Source organism: Melanotaenia boesemani, chromosome 9, assembly GCF_017639745.1.
Source record: "Melanotaenia boesemani isolate fMelBoe1 chromosome 9, fMelBoe1.pri, whole genome shotgun sequence".
Lineage (NCBI taxonomy): Eukaryota > Metazoa > Chordata > Actinopteri > Atheriniformes > Melanotaeniidae > Melanotaenia > Melanotaenia boesemani.
This window is the reverse complement of record NC_055690.1, coordinates 29,649,894-29,674,940: the sequence shown is the minus strand read 5'-3', so window position 1 is coordinate 29,674,940 and position 25,047 is coordinate 29,649,894. Positions and strand designations below refer to the sequence as shown.

Below are 25,047 nucleotides of genomic sequence, written 5' to 3'. Positions count from 1 at the left end.
TGCTTGGTATGCATTTAAAGGTCATAAACTACATGCTCACAATGACTAATTTAATGCTCCTCACAGAACCAAAATCATCTCATTGCTTTACCCAGTGTCCTCTGCTGGTTTGAGATGGAAGTGCAGCTGGTTCTGAGAGGGATGACCTGCGAGGCTGTACTTCACCATCACACAGCCCTCTGCTGCCTCTAAACACTGAGAAATCATTACAGCCTTAAAATATTACACATATCTCTTTAACAGTAATGGATTAGATTTTTATAGCGCTTTTTCAAGCCACTTTACATTGTACCCATTATTCATTCACACCTGCTGATGTTAAGCTGTGTGTGTAGCCACAGCTGCCCTGGTGAAGACTGATGGCACCAACAGTGTTTCTCTGACCACCGAAAATTTATACACATTCAAACACTGATTCATACAGCGATGTCAACACTGGAGGCAAGTAGGATGAAGTGTCTGGCCCAAAAACACAATAGACTGACTGGGTGAGCGGGATTCTAACCCCAACCTTTCAAACGAGCCGCTCTACCACCAGAGCTACTGCCACGCCACATTTACATAAAGAAACATGTGTTTGTTTTTGTTTGTTTGTTTTTGTACACTTGGCCAGTAAAAACATTTAAACAAGAGCCATGGTGGTGCTCCTACCTGTCCAGTGAGCTGGGCATAAATCAGTGACCTCTGCCCCTGGAAAATTGCTGTGATTGGTGGAGAGAGGACAGTGGCTGACACTCCCTTTGGTAAATCCCATGTTACTGAGATGTCCTCCACAGCTGGCTGCAGTGCAAACCGCAGCGACTGCATCACCTGATGGTTAAAACACATTAGAAATGGTGAACTCATCTGTATGCATCTGTATCTGGAATGTGATGTTACCGTTTTAATTAGACTTTATTTTTACTAACTTTTGGCTGCATCCTGTCAGTCCCTGTGATGAACTGAGCATGACCTCCTCCCTCCTTGGCCAACCCATTGATAAGAGCAGAGCTGGCTCCTTCTCCAATCCCAAAAGAGAAACACCTACAAAGTAAAACTTTGTTTAAAAACACACACAACCACAGTGTTACACTTACTGTCAGGCTGTGTTGTTGTAGTCTCACCTGTGGGAACCTGCATTCTTCTTAACCAGATCAATAACTTCTTTGGTGTTCCCCACCTCTCCATCAGTGAAGACAAACAGCTTTGGGAAGAGAAACAACATCATAACTACACATGAACTGAAAACTCTCAGGGAAATTAAATGAGAGTGTGTAACACTGCTGTTAGAGTCACATGTGTTGCAAAGTATGAAGAACAAATGGAGACATGGTAAAAACAAGTTTAAACAACAGGGTTGTACTTGGAAGGGTGTATGCAGAACAACCAAAGAATCTTTAAGGGTCAGCAAGTGTTGATGTTGATTCAGGGCTTTGTGATAAGTAAAAGTGGTTTCGCCTCCATATGTCCAAGAACAAAGCATGAAGTATGTGCATTATTACCTGTCTGGGCTGCTTGGGAATGCAGGGCTGCTTGTAAATGTGTTTGAGGGGCTCAAGGATCTCTGTTCCTCCCAGATTAGCCTGCATCTCCTCAACTTTCTTCAGAGCCTCCTCCATGCTCTTCTCATTGTACTCTACACTCTTACTGCCATCAGAAACACAAACTAACTGATCTGATCTAATGATCATCATGTGACAATAATGAGCGAAACACATTTTTGTGGAGTCACTTACGGGAAGATGTGTTCAAATCTGGACCCAAAACTGTAGATATTGAAGTAGCAGCCCATTGATAAACTCTTCAACAGGAGCAGCAGAGTGTCCTGAAGGAAGACACAGAAAATAGAGATGAAAATTTGCTGAGACAGATAAGAGTGTTTCTATGACTGAGTTTACACTTGTTGAATACCCTTGCACTGCCAATGCGAGTTTCTTCCTGCTTGCTGTTATTGATGGAACAGTCCATACTTCCCGATCGATCCAATAAGAACACAAACTCCCCACATGAGGCGAGTGAGGACATCACAGACTGGGGGAACTCAGGGTACAGGCTCACCATCACCACTGGATCACCCATCAGAGTTCCTGAAACATGAGAGAAATAGAAAAATCAAACAAAATCTAAATTTTGAAATCAATTTTTAAATACATGCAACATCAAGTAATGATTAAAGAAAATGAATATTTGATGCGTGAACTAATCCCTAAACAAAGGCGTCAAAATGTTTTGTCTTGATGTTGTCTTAAAAATGATCTGATTTACTTGTTCAATTAATTTTAAAAATTATCATTTCATCTTTAACACAATTACAATCATTTGACTGAAAACTGATCTTTTGACTAACTTGCACTCACCAGGCTTTGCAGAGGCCTGTCCTGCCTCCACCACAGCAGTGGGCTGGTGGGCATCTTTGTAATAAATCAGCAGCTCAACATCTCTGTCAAACTTGTGTCCTGCAGCCAACTTAACCTGAAGTTCAAAAACACAAATACACACTTAATAAAATTATTTATCTTCTATGTAACAACCACACACAGCAGACACATCACCACTCTACCTACCATGGCCTGTGTCTGATCAGTGCTGAGGTACTGAAGAGGCTCCAGGGAACAACTGGACTCTACTTTAGAGACTGGACGAGGAGAGGAGACTCGGGCAGAAAAGGACAGACTGTAGGGAACCAGAGAGGCTGGAACTGACGTCACCTGGACACTGACATCTTCGCTACCTGTAAACAACATAGGAGACAACTAGAAGTCATCTGGTTTATTGAAAGGAAAGGTGGCTTCAAACCTCATATTTACTTCCAACGCATAACGGTCTCATCTTCCACCAGTATGAAGTCCAGATGGGCTTTAATAAAACTCTTTATATGAGCATGTTTGGTGAGCACTAAGATAAAACATATTAACTGGTTCTCCTACCCTGAGGTTGGTAGCGAGGATTGAGGACAGCAGGCAGACAGAACCTCAGCCCATCATCAGCCTGCACAGCCAGCTCAGTGACGTACTCCAGCCTGATGGAGGCGCTCTCTCCTGGAGGCAGACTGCCCACACTCAGAGAGAATATATCTGGACTCTGATCACTCTCCTCCAACAGGAAGGCCTGCTGACCAGAGCTCAAAGCATCATCATACTCCTCTCGAGCCTGCAGAACACATGAAACATGTCAGTAACATTAACTTCACTGTGTTTCAGCTCCTTTATAGTCGCTAAATCTTTCTGTTCAGCTCACCTGCTGTTTCTCCTTCACTTCAGCTACAATATGTGTCTGTCCAACCTTTGCACTGAAATGACACACAGCTGCATCTCCAGGCAGAGGGAAGACAAAAACAGCTTCTACTGGTTTGTCCTCCTTGTTCTCGTAGTTCAGAGTGGAAACCACTGTAGCTACATGGTCCCTCACCTGCAGCTCCACCTCGATGCTCTTTAGAGGAACTGACAGAGAAACAACGACCAGAAACACAGATCGTAATAGACTTCATTTTATTTAGAAATTAAACTGATGAATTATTAAAGAAATGTTTCTACATTCTAAATTATGTTTAGCCACACAAGAGGAATGTAATTCAACTAACAGTGAGAAGTAGGACATTGTGTGTGTGTGTGTGTGTGTGTGTGTGTGTGTGTGTGTGTGTGTGTGTATCATCATTAAAGCACTGACAACCTCCACATGTGGATCGTTCATGAGTTACAGAGGGAGGGGGATGATTTCTTTGCTTTATAGCATGTCTGTACCTGGTTCTTTTTGCGCAGTTAACAGACCACAGCAGTTCACCATTATTGCTCTGAAACAAGAACTTTAAGGGTTACTGTTATCAACAGTCTTGCCCAGAACAAATAAGACCAAAGAACATGGAAAATAAAATATAAATTAAAATCCCTTGCCTATATCTAATTAGTGCTACTTTCAGTGACCTTTCAAAAAATGTAAAAGATTGTATTTATTATCATTTCTACTTTTGTACAAACAGAAGTACAACGGTCTGCTGCAGCTGTATGTCAGCATAAACAAGTTTTAGAATAGCTGCAAAAAAATATCAAAACCTTAGAAGGAAGCTTACCTGTAAGGACAAATTATTTACTGAGAACAGAGATGCTTCGATTTCACAGCAGGTCCCTTTGTTTCTGTATTTCCGGACTTTTGCTTGTAAAGCACGAAGCTCTGAGTCCTGATATCAAAGAATGTGGCTCTACTGGGTACGCTCGATTTCCAAACAAGAGAGCACCAGGTGGGTGGAGTTTTTTTTTATTAATCTCTGTCTCTTGTTAGTGAAAATGAATTCAGACGCAACTTTTTATTCTCCGTTTCTTTATCACTTATATAGCTACTACACACATACACATAAAAATGCCAGATTTAAAAACAGGGCAGAATAATTCTGTTTTACCTGCTATTATTACCATACATTTTTGCTGTGTCAGTATAATCTATTTCTACTGAATGATGGGAAGATTGACAGGCAGAAACAGACACAGTATCACAGATCACACTTGCATTGGCAGTTGTGCTCCCAGTCTTTTAAAATGAATTGTGACATATTTATCACATTATTATGACTGCAGTGGAAAAAAGGTGCACAAAATATCTCCATTTCACCTTTAACATATCATCTGTCACATGCTGTGTTGGTTCTTCATAAGGCAGTGTACAAAAGATGTGCATCGACTGTATCGTCTGTCTATGTGCATAAAAGTAACCAGACACATATTTCATACAAGGAAAAAAACATTGTTTTACTTTAGTATGTACTGTGTGTAAACAGAAACAAAATGTCTTCAGGCAGCAGGTGTAGTTACAGAAAATGGCCAGCAGGTGTCACTATGTGAACTTTCCCCATTAGATGGTCTGAAACATGAAGCGTCAGTATTTAGCAGAAATTCTGTCTGGGACTTCTTATTTATCTTCCATCAGCTAGAATGAGGCTTTCGTTCAATTGTAGATTTTAACAACTGTGTCACATGAATCCACATGACAAAGCAAAACATTAATCTGCTTATAAATTTAGATCCTCAGATCACAGCATGCTAAAGAAACTCCGGTTTGCATGTGTAGTCAGACTGCTAACATGGTCAAAATTAAATATCTGCTTTCATTAATGTATCTGACAAAAAATGTCCCATTTTCCCCTCCCCATTATACAAAAAGAGACATTTCCAGGATCCTATATTTTGTTTATTCACATCACTTGAACACCTCAAAGACAAGGATACAGTTGCCAAAGAGGTTTAAAATTCAGGTAAAGACGTACAAAAAGCAGAAGGGACTGTTTTTCATTACTGAAGAATATTATAGACAACTTTGAACATGGCATTTTAGCGAGAAATAAAAAAACATAAACAAAAGCAAAACAAACAAATACTTTAAACTTATCTTTAGTTGTTAATTTAAGTTAAATTCCCAAACAAAATGGACATTTGTAGTGAATATGTGATCACTTAACACAATTATGTTGCTACTGTATCCATCCATGACTTTTCAACATGGATCTGAACATGAATATTTATTTTCCAGAGAGGAGGATTCAATAAAAAATTAGTTTAGAACAAATATTACTGACATTCCTTATTCTCCTTCATGTGAGTCAGTGTAATGGCCTCCTTTCACAAGTATAGAGAGAAGTAACCTGAATCTATTTAGTTAGTGAACACTGGCTCTTTGTTACTCTATGCGACTCTAAACACGTCTTCTTAAAGTTTTAATTGTGGATAAAAACTAGAGTCATCCTCAAAGTAAAACATCCTGGTAACTAAACTCAGGTGTAGGGTTAAATGTGCAAAATAGATGTGGAGTTATATTCATTTTAATACAATTTGGTAAACAACAATGTCACCGTAACCTTAAGCTGACATTAATAAAACAATAATAAACAAATTCTCACTCATTTTTTCATTTATATGCACGATTCATGCATCTGTCTTTTAGTAAAACATCCAGATACAAAGAAACATTAAAAAGGCAAAAACAAAACCTTTCTTTAAGAACTCTGGTGGCTGAAGCATACCGTGCAGTTATAGTAAGGCACATTATAAAGACAGATGCTGCAAAGAGTAATATACATTCTGAAAGCTGTTTGATTTAGTAAATCTGCTTCTGTGTAAGAATCCTGAAAATGAAGCCTCGTTAATGTGAACTTCAGAGCCCCAGAGCGTCTTTCTGCACGCTGCAGCCCAGCAGTGCATTTCCTGCTTCCACACACTCTGTCACACATGGTCCTAAAAAAGCAAATATGATTTTAACCATTTTAAACAGTAAACACTTTAACAAAGAAAAGAAAAAAGCATCAGTTCCTTATTAATTGTTTTACCATTCTGAGCACGGAGCCATGATGCAGCCTTCATGGCCAGAAGCTCCCACTCCTCCTTTACATCCATCTTGAAACCATGAAGCCAGATCAGAGCCAGAATGGTGGCCCACACCTCCTTGTTAACCTGATTAAACAAAACAATGACACACAGAACAAGAAAAGAATAAAAGATTTTAAAAAATTTAAAAATTGGAAAATGGTTCTGATTTACTTTCTCCATCTCTCTCTGGTTCTTGTATAAAGTCAAACTTTGGTTCAGATCAGTGAGAGCTCTCTGGAGTTTTATTATGTTCAGTTTAATTTAATCTGTTCTATGTTGTATTGATTAGTACCACATTTAATAGTAAATTATTTCTTGATATTATTTCCATGTTAAAATCGCTTAAATATTATCATTACAAATGTGGGTTTGTTAATTTTCCAGCAACCCACCGATGCAGGCTTTAACTTCTCCACCTCGTCACTGGTCTTTCCCAGTGCAGAGGCCAGAGGAGCCTCCAGCATCCAACTACCAGACGCCTTCTGCAGGGACACCAACTGCAGAAGAGGCTCTCTGAGGGGCTGCTGGGGAGCAACAGCTTTATCTGCGGCAGAAAAAAATGACTAAAGTCAATAACTAAATTAAAGATGAAACACATGAACACATGATGAGGTACAGTAAACTAGTGTTTGATGGTAAAAATCTAATAAAATCAAAGACTCTATTGGCAACAATTTTACTGGAAGTTTTTAATTCATAGTCTCCATGTACTGGGTCATAGGCATCGTATGGATTGAAAACACTGTATAACACTATAACTAAGCAAACAAATCAATAAATAAATTCTGTTCTGTGAAATATCAGAACAAGGCAAACCTTAAAGAAATGTGTTTGTACAAACAGGTAAGTGAAAGTTATAAATATGTGTATTCTGTCGTTCATATTTTGACCTACCTCTACCAGATGCTTTTCCTGCCCTTCCACTGAACATTTTCACTTAAGCATTAAAAAGAAGAAAAGCATAAAAATGAAAGGTATGTTATAATTTGGTTATGTACAAAAACATCCCTGAAATTTCTTCACTTGTCGCTTTAAGCTGTAGCTTAAAAAACACTCAACACCAGAGCACCAGACCAAATGCAGGTGTTACTGTGCAAACATTTATCATTGATAAGAACATTCGTTCGGGTTGTTTAGTTTGAGAAAACTAGACAACACAAATGCTATAGAGAGGAAAACTGAAGCACAATGTAAACCTAAAAGGTGGAACAGTCATAGTTTTATCAAATATACTGTAGTTTAAAGTGTATATATATTATATATACTTTAAAAAATTTTTATATACTCAGTTACACTTCATGTACTCATTACAAGTCATTACAATTAGAAAGGCAATAGTGGTGCCTTACAATAAAAATTATATCCTGCTGTTTTGACTCTGATTCATTGCCTTTTTGATTCAAGTTCACTAGACACAGTTATTTTTGAAAGACTTTGCTAAAAAAAAAATTGGAATCCCAGTCTGAGGCAATATAATCCGATGCTGAGGACTAGGTTGGCCTAAAAGATAAAAAGTGCTGCTTTTTCTATAAGTGAAAGTTGTGCATAGCACACATTTTAAAAGAAGTTATTTTTCTCACACAACACTGCTCCAGAGCTGCTCAAAATACCTTGTTGTCAGTCCAGGCTTTTTTATAAGATACTTGTCAATAACAAATGCTGCACACTGCAGGACGCCATTTTTATTTTGCTTGCTTGGCTTTAAGACAAACGTGTCAGAAGATGTAATGTTAACTGCTGATGTTAACTTAAGCTTTGATCATAAACCCATGACTGTAACTAATGTCTTGTCTAAAAACAGCTGGAACAGATTTTATTTTCCTATTACCCTAAAGTGGATAAAATGAGTAAAAACAAAATAATGAAAGATACATACTTTTTACTTAAACTCCCTTAATGGATCTTGCGTCATTTTACAGGACATATGCTTTTTAATAATACATAAGCAAACAAGTAAATAAATGAAAATGTGACATGAAAATATTGTATTTAAAAATTATGAAAAAGAAAAATGACATGTAGGTTATTGGGTTCAGTCAAACCAGTCTCAGAATGCATTGTGTGGGTTTTGAGCATTAAAACATAAAAATCTGCTCTAGTATTATATTATTTTCTAAAAGGAAAGTCATGAATCTGTTTAAGAGCGTTGCATTGACCACATGCAGGTTTGCTGAATGAATGTGCTGCTGAGTTGATTATATTCGTATTTACTGCAGGTATAGAAAGCACAGATGTTTGCTTCTGTCTCATCTGGTGCTTCACTTATGTTTCAGTGATGCAACCTTGCATTTGATCTTGTGATAAGCTGGGCATTAAGATGCATTCAGAATAAAAACCCAACAAAAAGTCAGGTTAAAAACTAACATTACAAGTAAAACCAACTCGTGTTTGGTTTGAGTGTTTTGTAATTATTAAATATTAATTATGGGTTTTATATACACCAGATGCAAATTAGCTTAAAAAGTGTTCTGCTATTAAGTGTTGTATTTTGGTTTATATCAACTCTCATATTTAACATTTTATCCTTTTAAAACACTTTTATATGTTGACTTTAACTTTTACTTTTACTGAAATGATAGAAAACAAATCCTGTATGTTATACGGCTCCACTTACCACCATGATTTAATGGGGCCGCAGAGCTGGCCATAACCTCCTGAGACCCAGCAATGCATTTTTGTGCACTGTAGTACACATTTATTTTCTGCTCATCTCTCTCATTCTATACATGCCACTCTGCTAAGTCCTAATGTCTCTTAGAGAGGGCAACCGTAGCTTTAAGATGACATCTCATGTGTGGGGGTGTGGCCTTGCCAACTTTCCTTTTTCTGTCTTTCCAAAATGGCTAGCATCTCAACAAGCACATTTTATGGAAGAAAGAAAGTTAAGCATGATATTTATATTTGAAATTATTTTTAATGTTTTATTTGGATTAATTTTCAAAAATGAACATCTAAAAGGTAATTTGAGTAAGTTTTCAGTAACAAACTTATTTAAATAGAAAAAATTACTAATTTATCAATGTATACTGTAGTACACGTCAGGACTTTATTCTTGTGTTTATTTCACATTTTTCTAGTGGACAGCTCTCTAACAGAGACAGAAAGAATTCTTAACAGAAACATAAAGAAGGTTCAGACTCAGATTCTTCAGACGATGAAAGTCCGTCCAGCGTGTCCTGGGTCTGCCCCGGGGCCTCTTTCCGGTGGGATGTGCCTGGAACACCTCACCTGGGAGGCTTCCAGGAGGCATCCTAACCAGATGCCCGAGCCACCTTATCTGGCTCCTTTCGATGTGGAGGAGCAGCGGCTCTACTCTGAGCCCCTCCCGGATCACCAAGCTTCTCACCCTATCTCTAAGGGAGAGCCAGGCCACCCTGCAGAGAAAACTCATTTCGGCCGCTTGTATTCGCGATCTTGTTCTTTCGGTCACTACCCACAGCTCATGACCATAGGTGAGGGTGGGAATGTAAATCGAGAGCTTTGCCTTTTGGCTCAGCTCCTTCTTCACCACGACAGACCAATGCAGAGTCCGCATCACTGCAGATGCCGCACCAATCCACCTGTCGATCTCCCGCTCCATCCTTCCCTCACTCGTGAACAAGACCCCGAGATACGTGAACTCCTCCACTTGGGGCAGGACCCTATTGCAGACCCGGAGAGAGCACTCCACCCTTTTCCGGCTGAGGACCATGGTCTCGGACTTGGAGGTTCTGATTCTCATCCCAGCCGCTTCACACTCGGCTGCGAATCGCTTCAGTGAGCGCTGAAGATCACGGCCCGATGAAGCCAACAGAACCACATCATCCGCAAAGAGCAGAGACCCAATCCTGAGGCCACCGAACCGGATCGATCCCTTACTGCTGATGTCCACCAACGAGTTTGGGGGTTACTGCCATGACAGGCACCGATGACCTTGCAGCCACAGCTGAGGCTGGTCACCTCAACAATAGAAGCACAAAGCACAGCCCACTCACACTCAACGTCCCCCACCTCACCTGGGACATGGCTGAAGCTCTGCGGGAGATCGATGTTGAAACTTTTTCTGACAGAGGACTATGCCAGATGTTCCCAGCAGACCCTCACAACAGTCTTGGTTCTGCCAGGCCTGACCGGCATCCTTCCCCACCATCTGAGCCAACTCACCACCAGGTGGTGATCAGTTGACAACTCCGCCCCTCTCTTCACCCAAGAGTCCAGAGCCCAAGCCGTGTGTCAAGATGAGTCCAACTATATCTAGCCAGAACCGCTTAACCTTGCACACCAGCTCAGGCTCCTTCCCCGCCACCAGCAGCCGCCCAGCTCACATTGCACCCAACTCCTATGGCCCCTCCTGCAGGTGGTGAGCCCACAGGAGGGGAGGCCCATGCCACCCTTTCAGGCTGAGCCCGACCGAGCCCCATGGGCAAAGGCCCGCAGGTGCCAGCAAGCACTCACCTCCGTGCCCCACCTCCAGGCCTGGCTCCAGAGGGGGGGGCCCCGGTGACCCACGTTTGGGCAAGGGAAACCTGGGTAAATGATTTGTCGTCTTAATAGGGGTACTAATTTTAAGTAACTGAAACGCTGCCAAAAACACTGCAGACAGAAAAAAGTTACACTTCCTTAATGGGCCAATGAAGCAAATTAAGAATATTCCTCAGTGGAGTAGCTATAAATATTCCTAAAGAATGGCGCTCAACCACAACCCATCAGGAGCAATTAGGGGTTCGGTGTCTTGCCCAAGGACACCTCGACATGAACTCGACTTGGCCGAGGATCGAACAGGTGTTACACCAAAATATGTGACCTATCAATATCTGTGACTGCAGGGGGCGATAGTGAGTTTTCTTTCTTTTTTTGTATGACTGTCTTAAAAGACGAGAGAAGAAGAGCATTTACTAAACTATGGAAGGATGAAGTAGCCGATTACCACTGACTTCTTTAATTTGACCATCATCTAACTGATTGTGTTTCAGGAGCAATACTCACCAGAAAGAGGCACTTGCCATAGAATCCTATAATAATAATAGCCTACGTCCATCAGATAAGCTCAGTTCAACAGGCCTAGATTTAGATAGTTAATATTACCTACAGAGTAGACCATTCCTTAGAAAAGGTGTCATTAAACCTTTTTTTTTAAACAATTAAACAAATATATACAAAAAAAGTATTTGCCAGGGGTGCAGACAAAAAATGAAAGAAAACTGGTATATCATATATGTACAAAGTATACATACACATACATGTATAAGAGAAAGTAAAAGTAAATAAATAATCTATACAAATAAGAACTTTTCCAAAATAAATTTAGTATTCATAGCTTGTGAGAATTTAAGGTCTCTGATAATTGTACTGTACTGGGAGAGTTCCTGTAAAAAAGAGTGTAAAGCAAGGCTTGCCATCAGACCATTTCTTTTTATGAATGTGGTGTTTTCCTAAGACTATAATCAGTTGAACAAAAAAAGAAAAGTCCTTTTCCACTTTGTTGTTCTGTTGTTGTATAAAGATGTCTTGCAGATTAAAAGCGTAATCTGTTTTCTTTTTGATAAATTTCTGTACATTAATCCAGAAAAAATGAGTAAACAAACAATGATAAAACAAAAGTTCAATAATTTCTTCATTCAGATCACAAAACTTACAGGAGTAATCCATATCTTACAACTTTGTAATGGTTTATTTAGTTATTTTGCTGGGTATATTTTGTGTATAATTGTGTAAGAAACTTCTTTCGCTTTATTATTAAGACTAAATTTATTGTTTAACAACCACGCCTTTTTCCATTCAATATCACCAAAGAGGTATCGTTACATCACTAGGTGTCATTAAACTGGAATAAAACAGCCACTGTGGGCTTGTAAAAAAAAACAAAAAACAAAAAACAAAATAGATATATATATATATATATATATATATATATATATATTACAATACATGAGAATGCTTGTGTGGATTAATATGTAAACAACTACAGCAGAAAATAGTTTCTCACTAATAAATATGATGTAATTAATTTAAACATGTTTCTGAAAAATATCCTAATTAAACACACTGTAGAAAATAGACTATAGTCTACAGGTAAACAGGCTTCTCTCATATAAGTATGCAACCAATGATGCAGAGAAAATGCAGAAGCAGTGGGTGAGAACTAACATTGTTCCAGATTGAGGTTTGTAGGTATTTATTTCTGAACATCTCTTTGAAGGTTGCACTACATCCTCTGAGTCATGATGAGGTTTTGAACTTTAACTAGGTCATTGCAACACCTTTTTGCAGCTGTTTGGGGTTGTTGTCTTGTTCTGTGGCCAAACTTGAGCTAAGCTTTGTTCTGTGAGAAAAATTACTTTAGATTAGACTCTATCATACTTTGGTACAGAGTTCATGGTCATATCAATGACTGCAAGGTGTCAAGATCCTGTGGTTACAAAATGCATTCAAATTATTCCTTACTTGTCATACATGGAGCAAGGAGTGAGAACATGTTGGTACTGAGGTCTTGTCTGTCCAAAGGAAATTCTTTCAGAAATCTTTTGGTTTGTTTTGATAATATTGTGCAAACTTAAGCTGTTCTGCCTTGATGTTTTTTACAGACAGGAGGCTTTCTCCTGTAACTCTTCTAATCAAGCCATACTTGTTCAGTTTTTTTCAAAGTATACTGCCATGAACTTTGATATTTAACAAGCTGACTGAGGCCAACAGAGTCTGAGATGTAAATGTTTAGATGTTTGAAGTTTTTCAGAGAATTTTCTAAATCCTGGAGATAGGAGAGCCCACCATCATTGGTACTGAGAAGGTAATCAAAGTATTTGTTTCACTGATCCACAAACTGGAGAGGGGGAAATGTAGTGTTTCAGATGTATCAGTGCAGACTTGGCCGATTCTGAATTCTGCATTGAAGAGAGAGGAGGAGTCCACCTCTAGTGTGTTCTGGTCCATCAGAGTGCTATGAAGTGGATTATATGAGAATCCTAAATACCATCTTCAGTGTACATCGCTCCACCACATCCATCAGTGAATGTATTGGGAAAACATGGCTGAAGTCTCCTCTTGTTAATAAATATTTTAGTAATGACTTCACGGACAACTTCACAGGGAACATCTGCATTAGCTGTGAATTTGATGTACACAGGTATTGTTATTTAATAGAAAGGTATACTCTCTCAGTCTTCGCTAATGAAAAGTGTCCTGCTCAGCTCTCACTTTGGGAGCATAGTTTAAATGTCTCTTAATAACTGACAACCCTTCACATTTGAACCAACACATTAACCAGGATAAACACCTCTTCATTTCTACTGGAACAGGGAGGCATCCTTCAGACTTGTTTGATGCTGTAATAAACCTTCAAAGCTGTTGTAAGAGACTTTTTTTGCAACAGTGCCACCTACTGGACGGCAAAACTGCTTAAACTAGTACATCGGCGTCCCACCCAAGAACCACTTTTTGTCAAAGATTACAATTTATTAAGAGTTAAAATTCAAAAAGTAAAAACAACATTGGGTTTGTGGAAGTGCAGGTCCAGAACTGGATGAATTGCTCTCCTGCAGACATACTATTGGTATGTTCAGTAGTAATTGTGTTTAAAAGTGTTGTAATTTACTTAAAGCCAATATTTTGTGCTGGTATAGTGCAGTAATCTGCGTTATTCTGGTTAATGCTTGTTTGGTTAGATTACTAATATGATTTACATTAAGTGATATGGCACCAATCTCGAAAAGGCATCTGCAGTTAGTCATTCTTTATCCTTCTGATTACTGAGGGATGAAGTTCATTCTTGTTATGGGTAATCAGTGTACATATATATCTTCATCTATCTCTTTCATTTAAATTTTATTTACAGATCTTCCCTCTGATGTTGATTGTATTGTGTTCTTTTGATAGAGAACTGTGATGTCCAGTATTTATGATTTATTTTTAGAAACTCTCAGACTGCTGTGTGGGCCACTTGTACACGAGGCCCCTGGTGTTTACTCATTAGAAGAGACCTGAAACACAATGAAATGAATGTTACAGGCAACCTGAAATCCAACCTTTCTGTTCATCTACAGTCTGTCCTCTTCAGTTTGAGTGTCCTCTCCTCATCTAGTTCTGGAGCCTCTTCAGTACCTCAGACACAAGCCATGAGTGGTGACGCATCTTCTGTGTGAATTGGTTTGATTTTTACATTCCCCTCATGTTTCAGGTACTCTGATGGATGTTCTAGTGGTCATGGTCACACGGTGATCATTATCAGTTGTTAGACACAGGAGTAATTCGACCTTTTGTTTTTGATGGCAGAATTTATTGTTATTAATAATTTAATATTTAATTGTAGTTTATTTTATTCTAGTAGTATTCTATTTTTATAATTCACTTAGTCTGCCCCGAGGCCAAAAGAAGTCCAAACGTAGCTCATGTTGACAATAGTAAACAAATTAACTGCTTAACTACTATAGTTTATTTGCACAGTAACTGCAGCGTACATACCTTAAGCCATTACATTGTGGATTTTGTACACAGTAGATAGAAGCAGTTCAATCATAGTAAGGTACATTGTAAAGGCACATGTTGCAAAGAGCAATATGCATTCTAAAAAATGAAGCCTCTTTAATAAAAACCTCAGATCCCCAGAGCGTCTTTCTGCACGCTGCAGCCCAGCAGCACATTTCCTGCTTCCACACACTCTGTCACACATGGTGCTGAAAAAAGCAAATATCATGATTACAAAAGTTCATTTTAACCAGCTTATATACATTCACATAAGTACATATTACCATTCTGAACACGGAGCCATGATGCAGCCTTCATGGCCAGAAGCTCCCACTCCTCCTTTACATCCATCTTGAAACCATGAAGCCAGATCAGAGCCAGAATGGTGGCCCACACCTCCTTGTTAACCTGATTAAACAAAGATAACCACACAAAACAGGTAAATTAACAAAGTTATCAAATACAACAAAGCACCTTAATGGAAAATGCTTCAGATTAAACTTAGTGTGATCACATCATGACAATTAAGACACTTTTGCTGAACTTTTCCAGCTCGGTGGTAATTAACACACACACACACATATATATGTATATATATATATACACACACACACACACTGGGGTGTTTTTGTAATCTTTGTTTCCTGTGATCATTTCAATGTGAAACCTGCTATTATTACTCCATCATAAATTGGGTGCTGTTGTTTTCACCCACCGGTGCAGGCTTTGACTTTTCCACCTCCTCACTGGTTTTTCCCAGTGCAGAGGCCAGAGCTGCATCCAGCATCCAGTAACCAGACGCCTTCTGCAGGGACACCAACTGTAGCAGAGGGCCTCTGAGGGGCTGCTGGGGAACAGCAGCTCCATCTTCTACATCATCATAACCTGTGTGGGGAGGGGGAAAAAAGAACAAATATAATATACATATGTAGGCCGAGTTAACCGGTGTCCGATTATAAAAATGGAAAAACTAAAATGATGTAATTTACAATATATAATCTACATCTGCAGGGTTTCATGGAAAAGACAGCTGAGCCTTATTACTCTCTGAACACTGGAGGCCTGGACTACGAAGCTGGATTTCCTCTAATAAAGGTATCTTCAGCGTCAATCCTGGGTTTTCTGTACTACGAGGCTGGTAAAATTCTTACTGGGGTAAATCACCATGGTAACTTATGCTGAATGGCTACCCTCCTCCGGAGCAGATCATGTTCTGGATAACAGATTAATGAGGATAAAAGCACCACCTCCTGACCAAACACTTCTATTGAAAAATGTCCACCCATTCTTAGAACATCCTGTCCACTTTGGTTTCTAGATCGTGAAAGGAGCGCTTAGGAGAGAAAGAGTTTTTAGGGACTGATGCATCCTTTTGATGAACGCTGAACGTTTTGAAGTATGTTTTTGTAATTGTTATTAACTTGTTAGCTCCACTAGGGTTGCATCTGAATTAATATGGTTAATAATAATGGTCACACATGGTAGAACTGCAGCTCAGCGGTGCTGAGCTTAAAAAGAACTGAAAATATAGAGGAAGAGCTCTGAGAAAGCGCTCTGCCCTAAACGTCTGGGCCGTAATAAAGTAGAATTGAGTGCCGTCTGTTTATATTGTCCTATGAATTTATACTGTATAATCTGACATACGCTAACAGAGTCTCCAGTTTTCTGCCAGCATTCCTTCCTGGCTGTTGCTGCTGCAACAGTGTTGCTTTTGGCTTGGATGATATGTTTGAATTCTTCATTTTATCAAAGGTTAATTGTCTGCTCCTCCACGGTAAAGTGAGGTTCTTAATGTTTGTGATTGGTCAGACGCTGCAAACACCACCCTTTTAATGTTAGCGTGCACTGATCGAGATGGAAAAGACCTGGGTTCAATAACTGAGTTGATAACCAGCTTGAAAGTACTGCTTATCAGAATTGTCAATGTCTGGGTAAGTCAACCAAGGTAACGGTGAGATATGCCTTGTATGTTAATCCCACTTTGTAGTACAGGTCTTAGGTCATGAACCATTTGACCTGGATACGGTGGGAAAACACAACTGACCTCACTGAGACACCAAATCAGAAAAGTTTTATAAAACTGGCGCATTTAAACAGCAAATTCATCAATAATTGTCAACATGTCTTTAATAACATCTTTAAACTGTTACTTACTTTCAGTCAAGTCAGCAAAATGACAGCAGGTTTCCAAAAGTTCTGTTGATTCATACACCACATCAGCAGAATCTAAAGAGAAGCAGAGCATTAGCTGCACATGCATAAATAATCACTATAGTACATGAAAATGTGTGTACAGATACACAAACAACCAGAAACTAGAGCACAGTCTCTCACAAATACAGTCTGATTCACAGAAAAATGTTTTCACAGGTCATTGATCACACAACACACTGCAGAAAATAGATACACCTGCCATAAAGCTTTATCTTATTTGGAGATAACACAAATAACTAGAACTAACAGGCACTTATCAAACAACCTGCCTATGTTTAGAATTTTAGGTTCTGAAAAAATTTAAACTCCCAGGCTCTATAAAATTTTAAGGTTTAAAACATGACACACACACACACACACACACACACACACACACACACACACACACACACACACACACAAAAGACTTAGGTAAAAAACAAAAAATAAAAAAATGTCCTCTCTCATTCATTCACTGTAAGTATAGAAAATGCCTCTGCATGGTTCTCTCTTATACACTATGTGAGTATTTTGACCATGTCGTCATTTTCATGCATGTTGTCCAACTCCAAGCTGTATGTGGGTGTGATCTAGGGAAATCAACATCTTAAGATGTACGTAATTATTAGGGTGCTTCTTTTCCTAAGGCAAAATGCGCCAAAAAAGAGATGTAGCTGACTCTGAAAGTCAGAAATTGTAAAAAGTCAGAAACGTGCTGAGTAAAAAAGACAAAATTGAAATGCAAAAGATTTGAAATGAATCAAACATGAAGCTGCCAGGAACCCATTATCCTCCAGCACTGTCATATTCCAGAACTGCAACCTGGTACAAGGTGTTCAGTGCTCAGAGACATGGCCAAGGTAAGGAAGGCTGAAACGCCACCACCACTCAACAGGACACATAAACTGAAACATCAAGACTGGGCCAAGAAATATCTGAAGACAGATTTTTCAAAGGTTTTATGGACTGAAGAGATGAGAATGTCTCTTGATGGAGCAGATGGATGGGCCTGTGGCTGGATCAGTTATAGTCACAGAGCTCCACTTCGACTCAGACACCAGCAAGGTGGAGGTGGGGTACTGGTATGGGCTGGTGTTATTAAAGATGAGCTAGTTGGACCTTTTTGGGGTGAAGATGGACTCAAACTGAAGTCCCAAACCTATTGCCAGGTTTTAGAAGACGCTTTTCTTCAAGCAGTGGTGCAAGAAAAAGTCTGCATCTTTCAAGAGGTTCATGATTTTTATGCAGGACAATGCTCCATCACGCGCAACAAAGTACTCCACTACAAGGCCTTAAAGATGAAAGAATAAGGAAATGGCCCCCATGCTCACCTGACCTAAACCCTACTGAGAACTTGTGGGTCCTTCTTAAACGTGAGATTTACAGTGAAGGAAACAGTCCACCAGTCTGAACAGTGTCTGGGAGGCTGTGGTTGCTGCTGCACAAAAGGTTGATGATAAACAGTTTAAGAAACTGACCGACTCCGTGAATGGAAGACTTATGACCATTACTGAGAAGAAGGGTGGCTACATTGGTCACTGATTTTTTTTTCTTCCTGTTCAATGTCATAAATGTTTATTTGTAAATTTTGAGTTTGTTTAAAATTCTGACATTAAAAGATGAAAATAAACAAGTGAGATGACAAGTGGAAGTTTTCATTTTTTATTTAGTTGCATAATAATTCTGCACGCTAATAGCTGCCCAATACTTTTTTACAATAATTTTCTCTTAAAGCGAAAACCTCACTTCCTTTCTTAAATGTCCAGGTTTGAGGTTTATTAACTTTACTGGATTGATCGAGAGCACTGTAGTTGTTCTATAATAAAAATTATCCTCATAAATACAACTTGCCTAATAAGTGTACACACAGTCAAAGTCATCATGATAAGGTACTGGAATATTACAGGACTTCAATGCAATGGGAGCTGACCAAGAAAATGCAACCAAAATAATGGCAATGGAAGAATTTCAGTGTTAACTTCAGAACTAGTGATAATAACTCACATTAAAAAATATTCCCAGTGACAAATTTGATTAACTATTCAAAATATCACATATTTCAAAAATTCACATGAGGACATTTACACATGCAAGAAATGTAGAACACACTGAAAATGGTGGATCTTCTTACTGAAATGATCAAAAACGCATGTGTGTGGTTCCATTTTGTCCAGAGTTTCACTTACCATAGAAAACTGGTGGAACCGCAGCGCAGGCCATCATGTGATCTGATCAATAAAAGACAATCAGAACAAACACAGAGAAGAAGAGACGACAATAGATTATGAAAGACTAAAATGTTGGTTTCATGAAGCAGTTAAAAATATGTCTTATTGCAAAGTTGTTCAATAATTCAAAACATAAATAATTCTTTGTACATGTAAACACACACTTGTAATGATATGAGGAGATTTGCACATGCTGCAAGAGTGAGAAGATTTAAAACTGGATCTTTTTTACAAGTCAAATGCAATATTAATTGTGATTTGCTAATTACTGATGACGTAGATTGTGTTAGTATCATATCTGTGGAAACTTTTCTAAGTTTAGCAGTAATTCATAGAAGAAGCAACTTTTTCTCCACCGCTGCAGAAAATATCTGAGGAATTAAAGAGTCCCCTGGTGGTCTTTTTTTATTTTGTTTGTGTATGTTGTACTCGTTAATGTTTTCATAAAGTCATTCAACATTTTACTCACATGGACCTGAATCCATCCCTGCAGAACTACACAACATCTGTGCATAAAACCCTGAGATCAGAGAGTAAGACATCAGATGAAGATCATTAGTTGTGGTTCTTTTCTCTGCTTTACCATCAGATAAGCTTTACAAAAAGGAGCTTGGAAGATAATTTGTTCATGAACATCCTCCCAGCACACTGTCTTTGAATTGGACAAGTTTCCTCCTCACTAATTTAGTCTTTGGAGAAACAAACAGACGTACCTGGTGTTGGAATATTTCTGCGTTCCAGAGGTCCTTGAATCGACTCGCCACTGTCTTTGTTGACAGCAATGAAGGCAGTAAAAGAACTGCTCACTCCTGATTGGACACTGAGCTCCACCAGCTTCTTCTTCACTCCTTCATCTTGCTGTCCTCTGTCAGATCTGTCCTCCAACTCCAGGCAGCGAATCAGAGTACGAGCAGCCAACCTGTGGACTGTTAATCTGAAGAAGGCAGAAGAAGAGCAACTTTAAATACTTTGGTGAACACATACTGCACATCACCGGCCATTACTCTGTTTTTAAAACCCTCAATGTCCCTCCTCCTCCACTTTCCTTGAAACTGACACAAAGGAAGGAAAATGAGACAATGAGAAATATTTGTTTCAGACGTGAGACTCGGAAACAAGGACGTCCGTTGTTCTGTTACAGCCTACATTATGTATATTATGATCTCTGTCAGATAAGCTTAATGTGTGGTGTGTATTGTGCAACTTCTTTTATATGTCATCAATGCTGAGACGACCTCTGCCAAGGACACACCTGTGCACCCTCATTTACAGCCCCCTCTGCACCCTCCTCCATTCTCATCCCTTTCTCCTTCATATGCTTTTAAAAAACAAAGATCTTCTAAGATATTCCACGTGGATCAACTTCCAAGCAGGAAGACTGAGAAGAGAGGACACAGGGACCAAAAAATGGTGCATTTAAAGGTCATAAACTACATGCTCACAATGACTAATTTAATGCCTAACGTAGAACCAAAATCATCTCATTGCTTTACCCAGTGTCCTCTGCTGGTTTGAGACGGAAGTGCAGCTGGTTCTGAGAGGGATGGCCTGCGAGGCTGTACTTCACCATCACACAGCCCTCTGCTGCCTCTAAACGCTGAGAAATCATTACAGCCTTAAAATAATACACATATATCTTTACATATTAATTCATGTGATTTTTTATTTTTATGTTTTTTTTTTGTCAGCCTCACCAGTTAAACCATTTAAACAAGAGCCATGGTGGTGCTCCTACCTGTCCAGTGAGCTGGGCATAAATCAGTGACCTCTGCCCCTGGAAAATTGCTGTGATTGGTGGAGAGAGGACAGTGGCTGACACTCCCTTTGGTAAATCCCATGTTACTGAGATGTCCTCCACAGCTGGCTGCAGTGCAAACCGCAGCGACTGCATCACCTGATGGTTAAAACACATTAGAAATGGTGAACTCATCTGTATGGATCTGTATCTGGAATGTGATGTTGCCGTTTTAATTAGACTTTATTTTTACTAACTTTTGGCTGCATCCTGTCAGTCCCTGTGATGAACTGAGCATGACCTCCTCCCTCCTTGGCCAACCCATTGATAAGAGCAGAGCTGGCTCCTTCTCCAATCCCAAAAGAGAAACACCTACAAAGTAAAACTTTGTTTAAAAACACACACAACCACAGTGTTACACTTACTGTCAGGCTGTGTTGTTGTAGTCTCACCTGTGGGATCCTGCATTCTTCTTAACCAGATCAATAACTTCTTTGGTGTTCCCCACCTCTCCATCAGTGAAGACAAACAGCTTTGGGAAGAGAAACAACATCACACCCACACATGAACTGAAACCTCTCAGGGAAATTAAATGAGAGTGTGTAACACTGCTGTTAGAGTCACACGTGTTGCAAAGTATGAAGAACAAATGGAGACATGGTAAAAACAAGTTTAAACAACAGGGTTGTGCAGGGTTGTACTTGGAAGGGTGAATGCAGAACAACCAAAGAATCTTTAAGGGTCAGCAAGTGTTGATGTTGATTCAAGGCTTTTGCAATAAGTAAAAGTGGTTTCGCCTCCATATGTCCAAGAACAAAGCATGAAGTATGCCAGGACTGTCCTCTGCAGATTCTACAGCTTTGCTGGGTTACTTTGAAGCAGCAGGTTCAAAGTACAGCTGGTTTTGGTATCCTGAGCAACTCTGTTATAATTCACATGTAAACTGGTGCAGCTCTGAGAGAGAGGAAGAAAGTGGGGGGGGCATTAATGTATCTGCATTATTACCTGTCTGGGCTGCTTGGGAATGCAGGGCTGCTTGTAAATGTGTTTGAGGGGCTCAAGGATCTCTGTTCCTCCCAGGTCAGCCTGCATCTTCTCAACTTTCTTCAGAGCCTCCTCCATGCTCTTCTCATTGTACTCTACACTCTTACTGCCATCAGAAACACAAACTAACTGATCTGATCTAATGATCATCATGTGACATTAATGACTGAAACACATTTTTGTGGACTGAGTCACTTACGGGAAGATGTGTTCAAATCTGGACCCAAAACTGTAGATATTGAAGTAGCAGCCCATTGATAAACTCTTCAACAGGAGCAGCAGAGTGTCCTGAAGGAAGACACAGACCACAGTTAACACAGCTGTCTGTAACAGATAACAAATGTTCTTCTGAGACAGTTAGTCATTTCTAATACCTTTGCGTTGCTAATGCGAGTTTCTTGCCGCTTGCTATGACTGATGGGAACAGTCATACTCCCTGATCGATCCAGTACAAACACAAACTCCCCACATGAGGCGAGTGAGGACATCACAGACTGGGGGAACTCAGGGTACAGGCTCACCATCACCACTGGATCACCCATCAGAGTTCCTGAAACATGAGAGGAATAGAAAAATCAAACTAAATCTAAATTTTGAAATCAATTTTTAAATACATGCAACATCAAGTAATGATTAAAGAAAATGAATATTTGATGCGTGAACTAATTCCTAAACAAAGGCGTCAAAATGTTTTGTCTTGACGTTGTCTTAAAGATGATCTGATTTACTTGTTCAATTAATTTTAAAAATTATCATTTCATCTTTAACACAATTACAATCATTTGACTGAAAACTGATCTTTTGACTAACTTGCACTCACCAGGCTTTGCAGAGGCCTGTCCTGCCTCCACCACAGCAGTGGGCTGGTGGGCATCTTTGTAATAAATCAGCAGCTCAACATCTCTGTCAAACTTGTGTCCTGCAGCCAACTTAACCTGAAGTTCAAAAACACAAATACACAGTTAATCAAGTTATTTATCTTCTATGTAACAACCACACACAGCAGACACATCACCACTCTACCTACCATGGCCTGTGTCTGATCAGTGTTGAGGTACTGAAGAGGCTCCAGGGAACAACTGGACTCTACTTTAGAGACTGGACGAGGAGAGGAGACTCGGGCAGAAAAGGACAGACTGTAGGGAACCAGAGAGGCTGGAACTGACTTCACCTGGACACTGACATCTTCGCTACCTGTAAACAACATGGGAAACAACTAGAAGTCATCCAGTTTATTGAAAGGAAAGGTGGCTTCAAACCTCATATTTAATTCCAACGCATAACGGTCTCACCTTCCACCAGTATGAAGTCCAGATGGACTTTAATAAAACTCTTTATATGAGCATGTTTGGTGAGCACTAAGATAAAACATATTAACTGGTTCTCCTACCCTGAGGTTGGTAGCGAGGATTGAGGACAGCAGGCAAACAGAACCTCAGCCCATCATCAGCCTGCACAGCCAGCTCAGTGACGTACTCCAGCCTGATGGAGGCGCTCTCTCCTGGAGGCAGACTGCCCACACTCAGAGAGAATATATCTGGACTCTGATCACTCTCCTCCAACAGGAAGGCCTGCTGACCAGAGCTCAAAGCATCATCATACTCCTCTCGAGCCTGCAGAACACATGAAACATGTCAGTAACATTAACTTCACTGTGTTTCAGCTCCTTTATAGTCGCTAAATCTTTCTGTTCAGCTCACCTGCTGTTTCTCCTTCACTTCAGCTACAATATGTGTCTGTCCAACCTTTGCACTGAAATGACACACAGCTGCATCTCCAGGCAGAGGGAAGACAAAAACAGCTTCTACTGGTTTGTCCTCCTTGTTCTCGTAGTTCAGAGTGGAAACCACTGTAGCTACATGGTCCCTCACCTGCAGCTCCACCTCGATGCTCTTTAGAGGAACTGACAGAGAAACAACGACCAGAAACACAGATCATAATAGACTTCATTTTATTTAGAAATTACACTGATGAATTATTAAAGAAATGTTTCTACATTCTAAATTATGTTTAGCCACACAAGAGGACTGTAATTCAACTAACAGTGAGAAGTAGGACATTGTGTGTGTGTGTGTGTGTGTGTGTGTGTGTGTGTGTGCGTGTGTGTCATCATTAAAGCACTGACAACCTCCACATGTGGATAGTTCATGAGTTACAGAGGGAGGGGGATGATTTCTTTGCTTTATAGCATGTCTGTACCTGGTTCTTTTTGCGCAGTTAACAGACCACAGCAGTTCACCATTATTGCTCTGAAACAAGAACTTTAAGGGTTACTGTTATCAACAGTCTTGCCCAGAACAAATAAGACCAAAGAAAATGGAAAATAAAATATAAATTAAAATCCCTTGCCTATATCTAATTAGTGCTACTTTCAGTGACCTTTCAAAAAATGTAAAAGATTGTATTTATTATCATTTCTACTTTTGTACAAACAGAAGTACAACGGTCTGCTGCAGCTGTATGTCAGCATAAAGAAGTTTCAGAATAGCTGCAAAAAAAATATCAAAAGCTTAGAAGGAAGCTTACCTGTAAGGACAAATTATTTACTGAGAACAGAAATGCTTCGATTTCACAGCAGGTCCCTTTGTTTCTGTATTTCCGGACTTTTGCTTGTAAAGCACGAAGCTCTGAGTCCTGATATCAAAGAATGTGGCTCTACTGGGTACGCTCGATTTCCAAACAAGAGAGCACCAGGTGGGTGGAGTTTTTTATTAATCTCTGTCTCTTGTTAGTGAAAATGAATTCAGACGCAACTTTTTATTCTCCGTTTCTTTATCACTTATATAGCTACTACACACATACACATAAAAATGCCAGATTAAAAAAAAGGGCAGAATAATTCTGTTTTACCTGCTATTATTACCATACATTTTTGCTGTGTCAGTATAATCTATTTCTACTGAATGATGGGAAGATTGACAGGCAGAAACAGACACAGCATCACAGATCACACTTGCATTGGCAGTTGTGCTCCCAGTCTTTTAAAATTGATTGTGACATATTTATCACATTATTATAACTGCATTGGGGAAAAAAAGGTGCACAAAATATCTTCCATTTCACCTTTAACATATCATCT

General features: G+C 39.5%; 2 protein-coding genes across 12 annotated transcripts in view; both read right to left on the bottom strand.

Moving 5' to 3' along the window:
• The window catches only part of LOC121645780 (von Willebrand factor A domain-containing protein 5A-like), a 31,273-nt gene extending 23,998 nt beyond the window's left edge, over window positions 1-7,275 (bottom strand). The window contains exons 1-4 of the mRNA XM_041994473.1: window positions 7,224-7,275; window positions 6,722-6,873; window positions 6,290-6,413; window positions 5,609-6,197 (exon numbers count right to left, since the gene is read on the bottom strand). Of these exons, the coding sequence (XP_041850407.1) occupies window positions 6,118-6,197; window positions 6,290-6,413; window positions 6,722-6,873; window positions 7,224-7,260 (393 nt within the window). The 5' untranslated portion in view covers window positions 7,261-7,275 and the 3' untranslated portion in view covers window positions 5,609-6,117. The remainder of the gene's footprint in view (window positions 1-5,608; window positions 6,198-6,289; window positions 6,414-6,721; window positions 6,874-7,223) is intronic.
• Window positions 1-25,047, bottom strand: part of LOC121645754 (von Willebrand factor A domain-containing protein 5A-like) — a 94,583-nt gene that overhangs the window by 56,922 nt on the left and 12,614 nt on the right. For 2 of the 11 annotated variants that reach the window (XM_041994427.1, XM_041994426.1), the window contains exons 1-16: window positions 24,495-24,617; window positions 24,168-24,217; window positions 23,669-23,871; window positions 23,359-23,581; window positions 22,996-23,162; window positions 22,789-22,903; window positions 22,343-22,518; window positions 22,168-22,256; window positions 21,930-22,074; window positions 21,377-21,456; window positions 21,182-21,296; window positions 20,925-21,083; window positions 20,683-20,786; window positions 19,903-20,123; window positions 19,652-19,709; window positions 19,148-19,170 (exon numbers count right to left, since the gene is read on the bottom strand). The exons of 4 other annotated variants lie outside the window; for them this stretch is intronic. In XM_041994427.1, coding sequence (XP_041850361.1) covers window positions 19,148-19,170; window positions 19,652-19,709; window positions 19,903-20,123; window positions 20,683-20,786; window positions 20,925-21,083; window positions 21,182-21,296; window positions 21,377-21,456; window positions 21,930-22,074; window positions 22,168-22,256; window positions 22,343-22,518; window positions 22,789-22,903; window positions 22,996-23,162; window positions 23,359-23,581; window positions 23,669-23,871; window positions 24,168-24,210 — 1,921 coding nt within the window. In that variant the 5' untranslated portion in view covers window positions 24,211-24,217; window positions 24,495-24,617. Of the gene's footprint in view, window positions 1-91; window positions 196-651; window positions 811-908; window positions 1,024-1,103; window positions 1,184-1,481; window positions 1,627-1,715; window positions 1,805-1,890; window positions 2,067-2,336; window positions 2,452-2,543; window positions 2,711-2,906; window positions 3,130-3,216; window positions 3,420-3,719; window positions 3,770-4,045; window positions 4,148-14,721; window positions 14,978-15,052; window positions 15,177-15,483; window positions 15,654-16,922; window positions 16,995-19,147; window positions 19,190-19,651; window positions 19,710-19,902; window positions 20,124-20,682; window positions 20,787-20,924; window positions 21,084-21,181; window positions 21,297-21,376; window positions 21,457-21,929; window positions 22,075-22,167; window positions 22,257-22,342; window positions 22,519-22,788; window positions 22,904-22,995; window positions 23,163-23,358; window positions 23,582-23,668; window positions 23,872-24,167; window positions 24,218-24,494; window positions 24,618-25,047 lie in introns of those variants that run through there. 5 more of the 11 variants (XM_041994429.1, XM_041994437.1, XM_041994422.1 and 2 more) reach the window with 4 other exon arrangements.